The sequence below is a fragment of the Camelina sativa genome, chromosome 3 (assembly GCF_030686135.1).
Source record: "Camelina sativa cultivar CO46 ecotype springtype chromosome 3, ASM3068613v1".
Taxonomy (NCBI): domain Eukaryota; kingdom Viridiplantae; phylum Streptophyta; class Magnoliopsida; order Brassicales; family Brassicaceae; genus Camelina; species Camelina sativa.
In genome coordinates, this window is record NC_141882.1 from 1,073,266 (window position 1) to 1,089,938 (window position 16,673).

Here is a 16,673-nt window from a genome sequence, read left to right on the forward strand (position 1 = left end):
TCTTATTACGAAAAACACTTTATATTGTAACTTACATAGTTTATACCCGGCGACAAACATCTTCAATTGATATAGGAACCAAAATAACAACTTAAACTGTTAGGAACACAAATAACATCTTGAAAATTTCTCAATTTAAGAATCTGCACCGTTTAAAAAAAAAAAAAGTGAAGTTGTGAGTTGGCGGTGATGTTTGCTGATAAAAAAAGTGAATATGAAAACGGCTCTAAACTGTTTTATGTGATCTTTCACATTGCTCGTTTATTGGGTTCTTCATAGTCAAAGATACTAATAGAAGCTAAAATATAAATAATGATGGGAGTAGTAAGCCCAGCCCATTACTGCTTACTCAGCCCATATAATGCATGATTTGTCTAATGTTGTTCAGTTAAATTTTGTCCATTATTACTCAGCCCAGTCCAATTAGAAGAAAGTTGGAAGAAAGAAAATAGGAAAAAGGGAAATAGGGTAAGTGAGAAAAGGAAACGGAAATCGTGACCGTCGAAACCCTACCCTACTTTAGTGAATGAAAAATCGTGACCGTCATAATAATAATAATAATATTTATCTATAAATAAATGCCTCCACTCTTTCTTTCTTCAGTGTATTACTATTTTGTTGTCTCTGCTTCGACTCAACAACAACATACACAATTCATCTTCTTCTTCTTCGTTTGTGTATTCTTCGGCGAGTCTCTAATTTTGGGTTTTCAAAACCGATGATCATCTCGTTCCTATTCTTCTAGGGTTTCGTTCCTATCCTTCTAGGGTTTGGTCTCTCTCTCTCAATCCAATTGCATCGCTTTGTTCTTCTTCTTAACGCGTCTCTGATTTTTGTTTTTGTTTCTTCGTCTCTTCTTGCAGGTGTGTGTGTTTTGAAAGCAAGTTTATCATCTGATTATCGCTCCCCCGGCCTCTGGGTGAGTTCTTCTTCTAGGGTTTGGCTTTGATCTTTCGGTGATTGCTTTTTTTTTGTGTGTTTCTTCCTCTGTTTTTTTTACTAACTCGTTTCTTCTTCTTCTTCTCCTTCTGTCTCTCGCAGGTGATTTTGGAAGCGTGGCTTCCGTCTCAACTTCTTCTAGGGTTTGATCTCTAAATTAATTTCTATATTCTAGGGTTTTTTTTCTTCACTCGAATTCCTTTTATTTACTCATAGTTCCTATTATTATTGTTAATCCAGGTCAGATTGTGGTGTAGTATTGATCGATCGGTGATTGAGGAAGAGGGTACTAAGATCCCTCCCTAATGGTTTGATTGAGGAGGAGGGTACTAAGATCTTCTTGGGTTTTATTCATCCTTGTCACTCTCTGTTTGATTTTAACGATTTCTTTTCCTTTTTTTTTGGGGGGTCTCACTCTCTCTCTTTGTTGCAGGTCTTCTTTTGGAATTACTCCTGAACAGCAAGCTTTGTCAAAGGATGGATCGCAACTAGCAGCAATATGAAGGGACGTGTAAGTTTGCAGCCATGAGCTTAGACTTGCTTATTATATATGTCTTGTTATTTTGTTTATTATCTCTTGTCTCTAGCTAAATTTTAGTATACATGCTTTGTTTGTTTGTTGCATCAGCCTCAAGGATTGTCAAATTTGCTCTAGACTAGCAGAGAAAGGCATCAGTGGAGATGATGATGCTGACTTGCTAAAGCGCAAGACCTTTTGTGGTTTCTGGTACTAAGATTTCTCAGTGATGGTTTGATTGGGAGTATTCTTTTTTGTTTGTCTTCCTAATCTCCCATATTCACTCTCTATTTTTTGATATAGTGAAACAACTGTTGATATGACCTTTTTGTTTTCCTCTCAGGAGTTGAAAAACCAACGACCATCAATATGTAGGGACGGGTAAGTCATTGGCTTAAGGTAAGTTAACTCTGTTCTTCTCTCTTTCTTCTTTTTTACATGGATTTTGAGTTTTACTAACCTGCTTGTGATGCTGTTTTCTCTTTCTTCTTTTTACATGGATTTTGAGATTTACCAAGTTATACTACTAACCTGCTTCTGATGCTGTTTTCTCTTTGTCGTTTCAGTTGATATGTGACCGGGCTCTTGGACTGCCACTAGAGCAGCCAAAGAGTGTAAACATGGAGAGGTTACATGTCCTCCAAAAGGTGAAACTTTGCCACTTCGTGGGGCTCTTAAGCTCTCCCTAAACCACCAGAGGTTTGCTTTTTTTATTTTGCTTTTTCTTTTTCTTTATAATCTTCTTCTCATATAATGTGGTCTGATTCATTCCTCACTTCACCATCATCGTTGCTGTTGATTGAAAATCCTGGATTGGGTCTTACTTCCTTTATCTTGTGTTTAGCTTGATCTGGTTCTTTGGCAACATCTCGTGTAAAGCGTGGGGGATCACAGGTGGTGGTTATGCCACTTTTGCCTTTTCAGGCTGGTAACGTTTTCCCCGTTAATATTTATTTGGTCAAATTTTTTTTTTTACTGGCTCACAAATTATCTATTCGATAGGTCCCCAATCTTTATGAAGTGGTTGGTGCGTCCTATTCTAACTGAGCCCGGGAAAGGTACTTTTTACATTATCATTTCAGGTGCTACCAGATCTCTGATTTTCTTTGGTTTTATGAATCGTATAATCGTTGTTACAGGTCAAGAACCACCCGTGGCCTAACTTTGATGCTCATAGCGGAGTGCTGCTTGACTATTATCATCTAACCGAAGCAAGGTACAAAACTGCATCGTTATCACTCAAGTGATTCGTTTTAGATCAGAAACTGTTCAATGTGTTAACGTTTCCCTCTTCTCGGCTCTATATATGCAGGATTGCTTGATTAGGGACTTTGTAGAAACATGGCACGAAGACGCAGTAGTTTTTTCTCCTCCGCGGTATGTGATCTTTCTTTTGTTCTTCAGAATGTAGGGAAATTGGGGAGTATTTGCTATTGTTTTATTTATCTTTCCTGAAGCAAATGTTACTCATCACTAACTCTGTTATCTTGGTGGAGACATTTATAATGTAGGATCTTTGTTATTAGTTTGCTGCTTCATAACTTACTGGTTTGTGTATCATTTGGCATATCACTTATTGTTTGATCTATCTAAAATGCTATCTATCTGGATGCAGGTAATTGTTAAAACAACCCGTTTTTCGTCAGATCAGTGTTTGAGGTTTCGGTTTCACAAATCCTTGTGTCGACATGGGTTACTATAACAATGTAAGTGTCTTTTGTTTTCTTTTTTAGCTCTACCACTTTTATGTTCAAAATTTGTAGTTTCATCGTTCTCTGTTTTTAAAGCATGATATTGTTGCAGGTCTTTGATGGTCTTCTTTGATTTTTTTATCTCTCAGGTTGGTGAGAACCCAACAGCGTCCAGCTGGGAAGATTTTGGAATTAATCCTGAACAACTTCATCAATCGAGCGAGTGGAGTAAGATTTTCTCGCTTTTTTTTTTTGTGTGTTGTTGTTATTAGATATGTGAATGCTTCGTTTCTAATGGTCTTCTTTGTGTTTTTTTTTTTTCTCTCAGGTTGGTGAGATATTTTGGAATTACTTCTGAACAGCAAGGATACAACAAGAAGCGCGATATGGAGGGGGTAAGTTGTTGCAGGCATGAGACGTTCTTATATATCTGGTATTTCTTCTCTTGTCTCTAGCTAACTTTTGGTATGCATGTTTTTTTTTTGTTGCATCAGCCTCAAGGATCGTCATACTTTATCAGGACTAGCAGGGAAAGGCATCAGTGGAGATGATGATGATGATGACTTGCTAAAGCTCATGACCATTTTTGCTTTCTGGTACGTAGATTTGTTATTTTTCATGTGTTGCATATGTTTTCCCTGCTCACTTTTTCATAAGGCCTCTTGTTTTTCATCCCAGAGGTTTCTTGCCATTGATCTCATCTGACTTTTGCAGTACCATCGTTAGCACTTAAAATATAAACAAACAGAGGTTTGTCACAGGTAACTTTTCACTTGATATGAGATTTTTTTTTTGAGTATGACTCTTGGTGTTGTTCTGACGCTTTCTTCTCCTCTGCAGCTTTTCGTGACTATAAACTGTCTCTCCAGCCTCAAAACTTGAATGGAGTAAGCATTGCATTTCCAGTGGTTCTTATCACAGGTAATTTTAACTTGTTTCACTTTATATGTGAATTTTATATAATGACTCTTAGTGTTGATCTGATACTTTCTTCTCTTCTGCAGCTGCTGTCAGTGACTACAAACAGCATCCCCAGCCGCTCAAAACTTGAATGATGAATACATCTGGAGGTACAGGTTTGCACCACTGTAAATTTGCTTCCCTCGATATGAAATCAGCTTCTTCCCAATCCGCGTGTAAGTTCAATTTCATGTTTGATTTTGTTGTTCATTATACTTAAGAGAATAATTTGATAAAACGTACACTCACTCACCGTCTCTTCTCTTTTGCTTCTAATTGATGAATTAGGGTTTCCATGGCCGTTTCTTCTTCAACGAGCAAGTTAAGTATACAAATTCTAGGGTTTATTTTCTTAATTAAGTTAAGACATCTTCTCTTGTCTTGTCCTGTAACTCTTGAGTATCTCGTTTGATGAATTTGCAGAAGGATATGGTGCCAAGTGAGGATCGGAGGTTGTTTGTTTCCATAGTTGGTGTTTCTTCTTCTGATTTGACCGACGACCAAGTACAGGTTTTAAAAATTCTAGGGGGTTATTTTTTAGGGTTTCTCTTTTTAAGTTGTTTATTGATTCAGACTTGAATATTAACTATATGGTTTCTTCTTATTATGTATACGTGCAGGTCAGAGAGATGGATTGAAGAAGACTCAAGACTAATTAAGTTAACTCTGTTTTTCTCTGTTTCTTCTTTTTACTTGGATTTTGAGACTTACCAAGTTATACTAACCTGCTTCTGATGCTGTTTTCTCTGTCTCGTTTCAGCTGATTTTCTCTTTCTCTATATATATGGTGGTGCACTTCCTTCCCATTACTGTTAAGGATGATGCTGAATTATGGACCCAAGAGATGGCAAAGAAATCCTCTTCTTATTGCTCTGTAAGTCATCTCAAAGTTTTACCCTTTTTTTATGTTCTTCTGTTACAAGCTTATCTTTATCCTCTAACCAATACACCCCTTTTTTTTTTTTTTTGTCAACAACAAGGTGCTACTGAAGTTGGAACTCGACAAGACACTAGAATTCAACGCACCATCCTTTCAACTAAAAGGTACTTGTCATTGCCTCATGCCAAGAATTCCCTTCCACAGGTAAACATGTGAAATACTTTGATTCCTTAACTCTTCTCTTATCTTTATTTGGCGTGTGAATGTTTTTGCTTTTGAAATAAGAGTCTACCATTTGTTCATATGGTGATCTTAAATAATGGGTTTGTTTGTTTCTTTTGGGTGAAACAGATGTGTGTTTGTGTGTTCCTGCCAGATTTTTTGGAGGATGAAGTAGATTCAGACCGAAAATGGTTGGCGGCTGGCTTCCCTTGTCCACTTCCATAAAAGTGATCCTAATTTGCTTTCTAATGGGTTTGTTTGTTTCTTTTGGGTTTAACAGGTGTGTGTGCGTGTTTATGTTCCAACTGTCATCTGAATTTTTTGCTTTACGCAGGCAAGTCGTTCCATTACTCACAAGCACTCAGTACGCTTCAGTAGTCCCCATCCATAAGTGAGACTGAGACTTTTTGTTTTTGTTGTTGCAGCTTCTCTAGATGATGGAGATTTACTTATGGTGGTTCACTTCCTTCCCATTACTGTTAAGGAAAAAGCTAAAAAGAGTTGTGTCTATGTAGATATCATGGCTAATGCAGGGAGGCTTCAGGTAATCTTTCATCTTTGAAAGTCATTAAATTGGCAATCAGGTGGGTGATCTATTCTTTCCTTTTCATTTTGTTTTTGTCCATATATACTTCCATGTGTCTAATCAAAATTAATAATTTTTCTCTAGGTTCCTCCAAAGGCATCAGTGGGGATGGTGATGACTTGGTAAAGCCCAAGACCATTTATGGTTTCTGGTATGAAGATGCACCTTTGTTAATTGTCCTGTGTTGCTTAAGTTCTCCCTGCTCACTTTCTCATATGGCGTGTTGGTTTTTTTTTTCTTTACAGAGGTTTCTTTCGGTTGCTTGCCATGCATGATCTCACTTTGATGGTTGTTGCAGTATTGTCTTTAGCACTTGGAATAAAAAAAAAAAAAAAGAGAGGTTTGTTTTCACAGGTAATTTTTCACTTAATATGATAATTTTTTTATAGTGACTCTTAGTGTTGTTCTGATGCTTTCTTCTCCTCTGCAGCTGCCAGTGACTACAAACAGCCTTAAAACTTGAATGATGAAAAAAGACACTTTCATCGGGAGGTATATATTTGCACCAATGTAATTTTTCATCAATACTCTTTTTCTTGTTCCTTCCTTAGTTACACTACACATGTGTTGATTGCTGCTGGTGACAAGACGTGGAAGACGAGTGGCAATTTCAATCTATGATGCCGTACCTTCCAACATTGGAAATCAGGTAGATTATTCTCTCTTTTACATTTTGTTTTTGTCTAATCGAAATTATAGTTTATCTTTAGGTTCCTGCGGGTGGAGTACTGATCTCTAGCCATTCTCTTCCCCTTGATGAGTCTAGCATGACTGGAGAGAGAAAAATCGTGTGTTTTCTTGTTTCCTATCATAGTGAAATTAGTGACTTTCTCTTCTCGCTTTGGTATAATTCTTAACAGTCGACTTCCCTTTTCTTGCTAGGGTAACAAAGACTCTAACAAGGACCCATTCTTAATGTCTGGCTGTAAAGTGGCAGATGGAAATGGTGTTATGCTGGTAGGATATCTCTCACTACTTTTTGTCCAGAGGTAAGTTTCAAGCTTTCATATCTTGAATGAAAATGAATAATTTCTAGATAAGTTCTTTGACATTGCTCATGGGATTTTATTTGCTGACAGGGAGGCAGAAAGGATTAAAGGTAAGGATCCATTTGGTTTATGATTTATCCGGAGATTTAGTGAAATATACAATTTGTGGTAATTGTTGCTCTCGTCCTTTGAGGTCACTTTAACCGTTTTACATTGCATGATGCTCCATTCTTAGACACATTTTTTAGATTAGACAAAAACCTGCATATCATGTCCTGCAATATTCTTGGTAGTGTTTCTTATCGAAATGTTTGAATTGTGCACAGGATCCATGTAGACGAGGAGTCAAACGATTCAGTTCAGCTGTGTTAAAATGCTGGTGTCAAGGTACTTCTTTAGTTCGATTATATTTTTCTTAAAGGCCAGAAAGGCCAATGACTAAAAGTTATTGTTTATCTTGTTAGTAACACTTCATGATATATCTTGTTAATAACACTTCATGATATATGTTGATGGTCAGGTCCGTATGGTGATTGGTGACATTATCCAAACTGCTAGGGCTATTGCTGTGGAATAATAACTTCAGATGCAGATGCCTCCTGGCCTACTCTGCATCTGGAATATGATACATCTATTCCTATTGTTTGATCCCAATGACATATGCTGTGATGGTAGCTTCTTTTATATAAAATAATAAATCCCTTCATTAGAGGTCTAGTGAGGATGCAAAGGAGGCATGCTCCATTTATATTTATTGGCAGAGAGGGATGGATTTTTATTTGCAGTTTTCTCTGACACCTGTGGTGTTTTTTTGTTTCTCGGACACCTGATTTTTATGGGGTTTTGTAGAGAGCGTTGTGCCATGGATGCCACTGAGGGAAGCCTACGCTGGATTGTAGTTAATGAAGTTTTCATGGGACGCAATTTCTTTGGAGTTGACTGAAGTGTCTGTCAATTCTTTTCAGTATTGGAGGATAGCTTTGATCTGCCAGTCGTACCTTACCTTCTTTCTGTTTTTTCTGTGGTTCTTACTTGCTTTGCTTTTCTTTGGTTCATTGTTTTACTTGATGCAGGTCTTAACACTATCGCTATATTTGACAAAACTCTTGAGGGGTCATGTCCTTTACAACTGCTAAGTATGTCCTCTGATACAGAAGGCTCGAGATTGTTGCTGAGTAATGGCATAAGGTGGCTATTTGTGATTTCGGGGCTAGAACTTGTGTAGATTTCAGGCCTATATCTTGTGTTGTGGATTGGTGTTGCTCATATTCCTCCTAACGGGAGAGAGTTTTCCCTATTAGGTACGGATGTCAACTGTCATTATATACGTGATTAAAATAAGTTGTACTTGCTGGATATTGTGACCTCTTGGGGACTCACTGAACTGAAGGTAGAAGATTTTGGTGATAAAGCTCCTTAGTTTTGAGATTGGGCGGGTTTTATTGTGGATGTGATGTGAGAGAATAACTAGTGTACCTTTTTTGTTTAACACAGAGTTGCCTAGCTGTAACAGTTGGTGATGGGAACCTTTTTTTGTCGTTGCTTGGACTTGCCTCTACAATTGTGCAAGTAATGTTCTCGCAACTCATCATATTGTTCGTAACCTTGAGGAGCCTCATCTTGTAAGGCATGTCATGCCCTTGTTTGTTGCAGTTGTTACCACACGTTGAAGTAATATTTACTGATTTGTGTTTGAATTGTGAAGTTATTCGTGTGGTTCCCCAGTCAGAAAGAGCTAGATGGAATATGTTGCTTAGGTTTTAAAATCACATTTGACCTTTACAAGATGAATCAACATGTTTGTCTTGCACATCTTCATTGCTTGCCGCTCCAATGGAACTGTAGTTAGGCCTGAAGATTTGAAAACTAATCTTAAATCATTTTTCAGAAAATACAAAATGCACTGATGTTTATATCAGAATACCCTCTCACAGCTTCCGTAGCATCATCGGCAACGTTCCTCTCACTTTCTGTATCTGGCAGAGAAATCAAAACAGAGCATATTAGAATAATAGAATAGGGGTGAAACTGATTTAAAACGGTTTATGTTAACCGAGTATTTAATCTCGGTTTGGTCAAACCCTCCTCATATATAAGAAGGTTCCGTATAAACATTGAATACTTACTAAGAGATGACTGAGGAATGAGATTGTTCCTTTCTAGCGTAACAACCTTTCTTGCTTATAGCCCGGAGCAAGTGATTCTACTTCTACAGTTGAAAAATTCATAGAAACAAATTCTACAATTGAAAATTTCAAAAGCTGTATTTGGAGGCAGCGATTTACAGTGAGGCGATGATGGCGAGCTCCGATAGGGGAAGAACTGGAATGTTGAAGATGAATAAGTGAAAAGGACCGACAACGTTTTTAAATTATATAAATTATTGTCAATATCTTGTAACAACAACTTATTATAACCATCAATAGTACACAAAAAAAAAAGAACTTACAGATATTAAAAGAACAAAAAAAAATTGATTTGGAAAGAAAGAACAATTATTAAAAAAAAAAAAAAAAAAAAAAAGAACAACTATAGATAATGTAACACAAACCTTCATGGACTTGGCTATAACTGTAATCCTGAAACCTTACACTAACTACTACTTGAGTATACCCTACCCCTGTCACAGAGTACAAAGATGTTTAAACTTTGACGAAAATTCCTCAGTTTCTGTTCTTGATCACACACACACACACACACACACACACAGACCTGTCTGTCTAAAGAGTCATGAGCTCTCTGGCAGTAGAATCTGTGTTTGGAAGAACCCAGTTTCCTACTACTTTCCCCCACAACCCTTCAAATGGCTTCCACATGTGTTGCTTCCTTTGAGAACTACTATCACCTTCCTTATTCTTTGCAGCAACAACAGTAGGAACACGTTTCTTGAGATCTGAGTTCTCTTCTTTAAGCATTTGTATTGCTAAACTCATTTGCCTTATAGCTTCTCTCTTCTCTTCATCTTTCTCCATCACCATTCCCCTGTAAACCTTATTCTCCTCTCTCAGCCTCTCTATCTCTTCCTTCATCATCTCATAATCTCCATTATCTTCACCATAACCGACTTGCGATGATTCCATCTCCTCGACAATGCCATTGATTTCACCTTCATCATCAACCCATTTCCTTTCACCGTCATCTACTTCAGACTCTGCGTACTCGTCATGAGTCTCGCAAGCCTCAGACCAAGAAGACACATCATCACAAGTTGATGACGACTTGTCATGAAAATCTGATGAGCCATGTTTGTGCACAGAAGAAGGTCTCAACAAGTCGTACCTCTCGGCCAAGGAGCGATGTGAACGGTAGAATTCTTCCACCATGGCTATAAGCTCAGGTCGCTTCTTATAATACATCTCAGCTCTTGCGGCGAAAGAATCCGCATCTTCATCAATCACTCTCAGCATTTGCTTTGTCTTTTCATCCAATTCTACAATTACAAAAATCAGATTTCACCATGTCAAAATCTAAATAAAGTTGAACACTTTTTTCACTACTACTATCTCTAGTCTAAGAAAGTCATAAACAAAGATAAGATAACAAAAGCAGAGTCAGCTTCTCCAACAAACCTTAACGACGACTATTCTATACCAATATCAACAAGAAAACAGAAAAAGGAATTACCTTTGAGAGAAAACTAAAAAGACCATAGACCAAAATCAACACATTAGCAGAAGCAAACTTCACCATGTCAAAAATATCAATGAAAAAATTAAACACCTTTTTATCACTACTCAATTGTCACAGAACATCATAACAAAATACCTTTGAATTCAATAGACAGACAGACACAAATATATACCAAAATCAAAACTTAAGAAATTGACATGATGAGCAGAACCAAATCAGAAAATAGAGAAAAAGAGAAACAAATACCAGAGAGAGTAGAATGAAGCCAAGGAGAGAAATTAGTGGTGTTGTGATTTCCAATCCACCACCATTTTGATGAGTCCATCACTCTTTCTCCTACACTTCAATTACAAAGAAAGGATCTTCAGTTAATTTTAGATAAAAAAAAAAATTAAACCAAAGACTCTCACTCTTCGAAATTCGAATCATCATCATCATCATCTAGTATATGAGTTTCCTCAACAGCAAAATAGAAAAGAACAGAGACTCGGAAATTACCAACCTCAGTGACGAATTCAGTTTTCACGGCGCCGTTCCTCTCTCTCTTTCTCTCTACTTCTTCTTCTTCTTCTTCTTCTTCGTTGTAGTAGAGCAATCTTCTTTTAAGGATTTATGTTTTCTATTTTTTTTCTTCAGACTTGAAGAGTTCAGAGAGTGAAGGACAATGGCATCATTTACCACTGTTTATCTCCTTAAATGACGTTTTCACCCTTCTTTTTTTTTTTTTTTTTTTGGTTTCCTTAGTCAAAACAAATTATTATTTGTTTCTCAAAATAAGGATTATTGATTTAAACTTTCTATAAACAAAAGTACAGAGGATATTATGCTCTAATTTTCCTCTCTATAACAAGATTTTGTTTTCAATGTTTATCAGACTCAGTGTAGTCAACGAATTTATATATATGATGGAGCTAAGAACAGGGGTAGTTTGGGAATTATTTTCAGCTGATAGATACGAGGGAGGGTTATTTAAATGGGCCCCACGAGGCAATGTGGGCCGTGGCGAGCGTAACACGCAAAAGGCGTTTTTGTGCAACGGTCGATTAAAACTCTTTCCATGCACATAGTGTATATATATATATAGAATAAGACCAAAAAGAACAACAACAAATAAAGGACAAAACAGAGATGAGCTTGTTGTATTCCACTATTTAGTTCCTTTTTTTAATTTTTGGGGGGGGGGGGGGGGGGGGGGGGGGGCGTTTCATTATTATAGCTCTTTTTACAATAAGACAAGTGAATCTCTTTATCCTTCTAATTTTTAAGGATGTTAATGGTGACTGTTATATTGGCTTCGAGCCTTCGAATGGTTTTACAATTTTGCACTATTTATAGATTAAAAGACCTTTTTAAAGCAGAGTGAAATTCTAATTTAGATAATGCTACTATTGTTAACGTTATAAATACCATTAGCTTAAAAGTATGTATGTTTTAATAATATCTGCTTTTTTAATTTAATCGTATGATAAATATGTTTTGCAAATTTATGTACTTGTAACATTCAAAAGGCTTGTATAACACAAACAAAGAAACAAAGCCTAAATCAAGGGAACTGAAACTACAAGTGATCCAGGTCACATCTGGAATCGAAGCAACGTAAAAGTTTTGAGTTTGTCGAATCTCTCTCTCTCTCTCGTTGGGAGAAGCAGAGATACGGTCTCTTATTTGCGGTTTAATCTTGCCTTATTTTTTTGCGGTTTAATCTACAGTAATCAATTTTTGAATTTCTAGCTAGTTACACAGCAAACTACGCAAGTCCCATCAAATAAATTGTTAGGCAGTAACGGATTAACTGTAACGGTAACTTTTTAATTTTGATTTCCTATTTCTGTTTTGATAAAAAAAAGGAAATATTCCTATTTTCTGAAAACCTAACCTTTTCCTTTTCCTTTTATTTTTTGTTGGAAACCTTTTTTCTATATAATCTCGAAGCTAAGCATCTTTGACAAACCATGATTTTCCGAAAGCAAAACAACCACCACCCTCCCTTATTCTTCTTCTTCTTTGTAGTCTCTGTTCTTATTGAGGCAAGCTCTGCTAATCTCTCTTCTCCGCATGCGGGTGATCACACGATCAAAGATCTCTGCTAATCTCTGTTCGATGCGGGTGATCACACGATCAAAGATCTCGTCGTCACCGTTTTGATTCCGTCTCTCTGATTTTTTTTTTTTTTTTTTTTTTTTTGCGTTTCTTGATCTCTGGCAAATCATGGAGAATCTCACCCGCAGTACGTACCGATTACCGAATCCGAGGTTGTGACGCAAACCATGGATGCATCAAGCAACATCATACGCACTGTTGTCACGACATTATGCAGGTTTGTTGCTTCTTCAACCTATTCGCCACAATTCCTATATTTTTTTACCTCGCAACTTTGGATTTTCTAAGTGAAGCCTAACTTGCTTTGAAAAATAGAATAGTCTCTTTGATTTGAGGTCCAATCTTTGTTTTTTTTTTCTGAACGCAAATAAATCTTAGATGCAATCTCTGGCTGGCTCATTCATATATTGTTAGTCTATATAGATATAATATTATTGATAATAAATTGATTCGCTTAGTAAAAAGTTTTTTTCACATCATTATATAGATATAGTATTATTATTAATTCCTTTAATTGTTTATTTTTAAAAAAACTATTGATTTGTTTTTCACGGTATTAAAATTGATTTTTCTCATGATTTTAAGATTTTTTTTTGTAATAATGCTATATTTATAAAATGACGCGAGAACTAAACGGATTTGGATCCCGTCATTTGACTTAGTCAATGATCGTTAGAGATTCCACAAATTCAACTTGTTTTCACATCATTTTGTAGATTTAGTTTTATTACTAATTTTTTAAAATTTTTAAAATTTATTTAAAAAACTTTTTGTCTATATTTATATAATGCTATATTTATAAAATGATGCTAGAACTAATCTGATTTTGGATCCCGTCATATGACTTAAAAGAATTTTGATGACTTCAATAAAATCATATAAAGTGAATAAATAAAATATTAAAAAGAATTATTAGAGAGTTTTCTCTAATCTTTTTGATTTGTTTTTCTATAATCTTGTAGATTCTCCCAAACAATCTCAATATTTTAATCATACTTTTTATGATTTTATTTTGTGAAGAAATTGCATAAAATCATAAATCAATAACACAAAAATTAAATTCATTAACAATCATAGATTTTTTTGTTTTAGTTGAATATATAACACAAAACTTTTAATGACTTTATAAAATTCTTAATCCAATAACACCATATTTATTAAGATTTTTTAGATGATTTTTTACAAATCACAATCTAATAACATCAAACTTAGAAAAATCTTGATTGAATAACAACATATTCTATGTAGCATTTAAAGTCATTAAAACTCTTTTTAAATCACAAACTAATAACATTTATAATCAACAAAACTATAGAATACTCTCTAGCAATCTTTAAAAATCTCTCTTCATTTATTCACTTTTGTTGAAATCTTCAATATTCTTTATAAATTAAAATCCAATAAATTGTAAAATACTCTCTAGTCATTGATTGTTAGAGATTCTACAAATCCAACTTGTTTTTACATCAGTGTGTAAATTTAGTATTATACTAAAATAATACTATTTTTTTTACTTGTTAAAATTGTTTTAATAACTTTTGATTCTTCTTTCCATGGTTTTAAAATTTTCTTTTCTCACAGATTTTATTTTGAAACTTTTGAATAATTTAATATTTATAAAATTAAAAAAAAAACTAACATTATTTTGGATCCCGTCATTTGATTTAGTCATTAAAAATTTCACAAATCCATCTTGTTTTCCACAACATTATTGTAAATTTAATATTATATTGCTAATTTTTTACCTTTTCAAATTTTGACTTTTTCGGTTTTTACTTTTTCTCACAGATTTTGACTTTTTCGGTTTTAAAATTTTATTTTCTCACAGATTTTATTTTAAATCTTCTTAGCACCTTATTTAAGTGTTGTCTTCATTGCCACTGTTTCAGACGCAAGTTAACACATACATAGCACCTTACTCTTTCCCTTATCCTCTTCAGTAATCTAATCCTCTAAAGTTGCTCAAAACTTACAAGAAACAATGGAAATAAACGCACTCTTCTCAAACAATGAAACACAGCCTATAGAATCTAGATCCACTCCTTGGGGTTGATACAAGCATCCAATAGCTTCCACTCTTCGGTGCCCTCTTCCGGTTTCTGCACTCACAATCACCATTACCACATTGTGATTGGTATTCTAATAAATTAAGAATTGGTGTCTTTCACATTCATGGGAAAAGGAACTTACATGATCATATTCCCATCTTGCTGAAAGCGGAAGAGAAACGAGAATGCTCTCTATTCGTCCTCCTGTCTTCAGACCAAATGTTGTTCCACGATCATATACCTTTCCATCATTACCACACATACATTAGCGAACAAGCTTCATAGCAAAGATAGGAGATGAAAGCAGAGAAAAAGCTAGTGTCTGCTGACTATAATACCAAGTTGAATTCGACATATCGCCCTCTTCGCAACTGTTGCCATGCTTTGTGCTGCTCTGTGAATTCCATGTCTTTCCTTTTCTCTACTATAGGTATATAAGCCGGTACCACTGAGTTTGCACATTCTGTGAGCAGCACAATTACAACATCAGTCTACCAAGAAACTAACCTCATCGTAATAACCGTTTGTTGAAACATTAAGGATTGATATAGTTAGTCCATTTACCAGTGGAAAATGAGAGAAGCATTTCCTGATCATAGTCATTAAGATCATCAAAAAATATCCCTCCAAGTCCTCGTCTCTCATCACGGTGCTGCAAGCAAAGATCAAAGAGTTCTATAACATCTTTCAAAGGCCTCTCACAAAAACAATAGGGGCTTATCAAAAAGTCTCTGAGCTGTTCCTACCCTTTCCGATTATTTAATAACATCCCTAAACACATTTTCAGAACTAAGGCCTTTAAACTTAAAGTGTCACAAAGCACAACACACACCTGGATGTAAAAGTAGTCATCACACCACTTCTTGAATCGGGGATAGAAGGAAGGGTCGAATTTGTCACATGCTTGCTTTTGAATCTGCAACATGAAAGACAAATTTATATACATATAAGCAACTCCATGATCAATCACAAAGCTCATATCTTTAGAACAAGGGAATAAAAAGCTTAGTACCGAATGGAAATGCTTGACATCTTCTTCAAAGATATAAGCAGGAGTGAAATCAGTGCCACCACCAAACCACCATTGCCTCGGAGCTCCAGGAACATCTGAGCATTGAAAAAACTGACAACTCAATGATGTTGTCCAAGCAAAAAAAGATAACAACTTTACAAAAATCTCACTTAGAAATTAGCTTATGTACCCTTTGGAGCATCTGTCTCGAAATAACGATAATTGAAATGCAGAGTTGGGGCAAAAGGGTTCTTGGGATGCAAAACCTATAAATCCCACATACATTGTAATGAGGAAACATGATAAAGAAAACCCAAAAAGTTGTAAAATTGAAGGGAGGGGAATGGGAATCATTACAGAGCTAACTCCAGCGGCGAAGAAGGGAACTGGACCAGGTTTCTGATCAGAAGCTGAGCCCTTTGCAGCTCTATAAGCTTCAGGAGGCATAACACCGTAAACGACAGAGACATTAACACCAGCTTTCTCAAAGACATTACCATCCTGCAAAACACGACTGATCCCACCGCCTCCACCAGGTCGAGACCAAACATCTTCTTTAAACTTAGGACCGCCTTCAATAGCTTCAATGGCCTCACAAACACTGTCTTGAGCAGACCTAATCATATTCTCGAAACGAGCCCTGACGGAAGAAGAAGAAGAAGAAGATTGAGAGGAGTCATCAGAATCCCTAAGGAAAGTAAAGGGTCGTTCAGTTTCGGGGACTTCTTTCTCAATCGAGACTGAACATCGCAAGGCGAGATTTGGTTTGTTGCTCCTGATTGGATTGGAGAAGCGGAGAGTAGAGAGATTGGGAGAATGATGGAGACGATGAGAGGAGAAAGGAGCGAAGGTAGGAGAAGAGAGGAGCGTCGAAGAGTGAGAAGCCATGGTTTTGATCCCAATTTGGATTATTTTTGATGTTGAAGAATTGAAGAAGATGATGGAGACGATGTTTGTTTAAGTGATAAGAAGTCGTCGTCGTCCACTGGTTTTGACTTTTGACCGCTCCCTCTTTTGTTTTAGTTACAGCTCTCTCTCTCTCTCTCTGGTAAAAATAAAATCAAACCACACAAGTCCAAGACAAAACCACTTTGAAAGT

At 36.0% G+C, this 16,673-nt stretch overlaps 3 protein-coding genes across 53 annotated transcripts; 1 reads left to right on the plus strand and 2 right to left on the minus strand.

Annotated features, from left to right (window-relative positions):
* Positions 1 to 588: 588 nt before the first annotated feature.
* LOC104760787 (calcium-transporting ATPase 8, plasma membrane-type-like) lies at positions 589 to 8,596 on the plus strand. 49 transcript variants are annotated; one of them, XM_087507749.1, is made up of 39 exons: positions 602 to 768; positions 864 to 919; positions 1,042 to 1,082; positions 1,180 to 1,265; positions 1,373 to 1,450; positions 1,568 to 1,666; positions 1,800 to 1,855; positions 2,023 to 2,155; positions 2,301 to 2,384; positions 2,459 to 2,514; positions 2,596 to 2,672; positions 2,769 to 2,833; positions 3,072 to 3,162; positions 3,297 to 3,375; positions 3,476 to 3,542; positions 3,642 to 3,743; positions 3,826 to 3,908; positions 3,988 to 4,068; positions 4,152 to 4,283; positions 4,396 to 4,428; positions 4,531 to 4,617; positions 4,728 to 4,766; positions 4,868 to 4,981; positions 5,088 to 5,191; positions 5,339 to 5,400; positions 5,490 to 5,543; positions 5,635 to 5,753; positions 5,880 to 5,946; positions 6,041 to 6,149; positions 6,226 to 6,287; positions 6,384 to 6,444; positions 6,506 to 6,583; positions 6,678 to 6,784; positions 6,875 to 6,894; positions 7,111 to 7,171; positions 7,305 to 7,775; positions 7,858 to 7,972; positions 8,086 to 8,174; positions 8,279 to 8,596. In XM_087507749.1, the coding sequence occupies exons 30-35, from the start codon at positions 6,259 to 6,261 to the stop codon at positions 7,119 to 7,121; spliced, it is 306 nt and encodes a 101-aa protein (XP_087363875.1). In that variant the 5' UTR covers positions 602 to 768; positions 864 to 919; positions 1,042 to 1,082; positions 1,180 to 1,265; positions 1,373 to 1,450; positions 1,568 to 1,666; positions 1,800 to 1,855; positions 2,023 to 2,155; positions 2,301 to 2,384; positions 2,459 to 2,514; positions 2,596 to 2,672; positions 2,769 to 2,833; positions 3,072 to 3,162; positions 3,297 to 3,375; positions 3,476 to 3,542; positions 3,642 to 3,743; positions 3,826 to 3,908; positions 3,988 to 4,068; positions 4,152 to 4,283; positions 4,396 to 4,428; positions 4,531 to 4,617; positions 4,728 to 4,766; positions 4,868 to 4,981; positions 5,088 to 5,191; positions 5,339 to 5,400; positions 5,490 to 5,543; positions 5,635 to 5,753; positions 5,880 to 5,946; positions 6,041 to 6,149; positions 6,226 to 6,258; the 3' UTR covers positions 7,122 to 7,171; positions 7,305 to 7,775; positions 7,858 to 7,972; positions 8,086 to 8,174; positions 8,279 to 8,596. The 49 variants fall into 49 exon arrangements, 48 of the variants coding, with proteins under 48 accessions (XP_087363847.1, XP_087363875.1, XP_087363891.1 ...); XR_015594783.1 differs by lacking the exon at positions 8,086 to 8,174 and having other exon boundaries at positions 3,862 to 3,908; positions 5,635 to 5,793; positions 6,562 to 6,583; ... (1 more) ...; positions 7,858 to 8,085; positions 8,279 to 8,508; XM_087507765.1 differs by lacking the exon at positions 8,086 to 8,174 and having other exon boundaries at positions 5,635 to 5,793; positions 6,562 to 6,583; positions 6,875 to 6,952; positions 7,858 to 8,085.
* Positions 8,597 to 9,147: 551 nt separating this feature from the next.
* On the minus strand, positions 9,148 to 11,286 carry LOC104760836 (protein NETWORKED 3A-like). 3 transcript variants are annotated; one of them, XM_010483810.3, is made up of 3 exons: positions 10,917 to 11,286; positions 10,661 to 10,755; positions 9,148 to 10,214 (listed from the first exon to the last, which is right to left on the minus strand). In XM_010483810.3, exons 2-3 carry the CDS (start codon positions 10,737 to 10,739, stop codon positions 9,505 to 9,507), a joined length of 789 nt encoding a protein of 262 aa, XP_010482112.2. In that variant the 5' UTR covers positions 10,740 to 10,755; positions 10,917 to 11,286; the 3' UTR covers positions 9,148 to 9,504. The 3 variants fall into 3 exon arrangements, with proteins under 3 accessions (XP_010482112.2, XP_010482121.2, XP_019098542.2); XM_010483819.3 differs by having other exon boundaries at positions 10,913 to 11,285; XM_019242997.2 differs by having other exon boundaries at positions 10,661 to 10,750; positions 10,917 to 11,283.
* A 3,082-nt stretch (positions 11,287 to 14,368) lies between these two features.
* Positions 14,369 to 16,673, minus strand: LOC104760854 (coproporphyrinogen-III oxidase 1, chloroplastic). Its single transcript, XM_010483839.3, has 8 exons — positions 15,932 to 16,673; positions 15,765 to 15,840; positions 15,575 to 15,669; positions 15,395 to 15,478; positions 15,127 to 15,214; positions 14,901 to 15,025; positions 14,705 to 14,803; positions 14,369 to 14,613 (listed from the first exon to the last, which is right to left on the minus strand). Exons 1-8 carry the CDS (start codon positions 16,460 to 16,462, stop codon positions 14,545 to 14,547), a joined length of 1,167 nt encoding a protein of 388 aa, XP_010482141.1. The 5' UTR covers positions 16,463 to 16,673; the 3' UTR covers positions 14,369 to 14,544.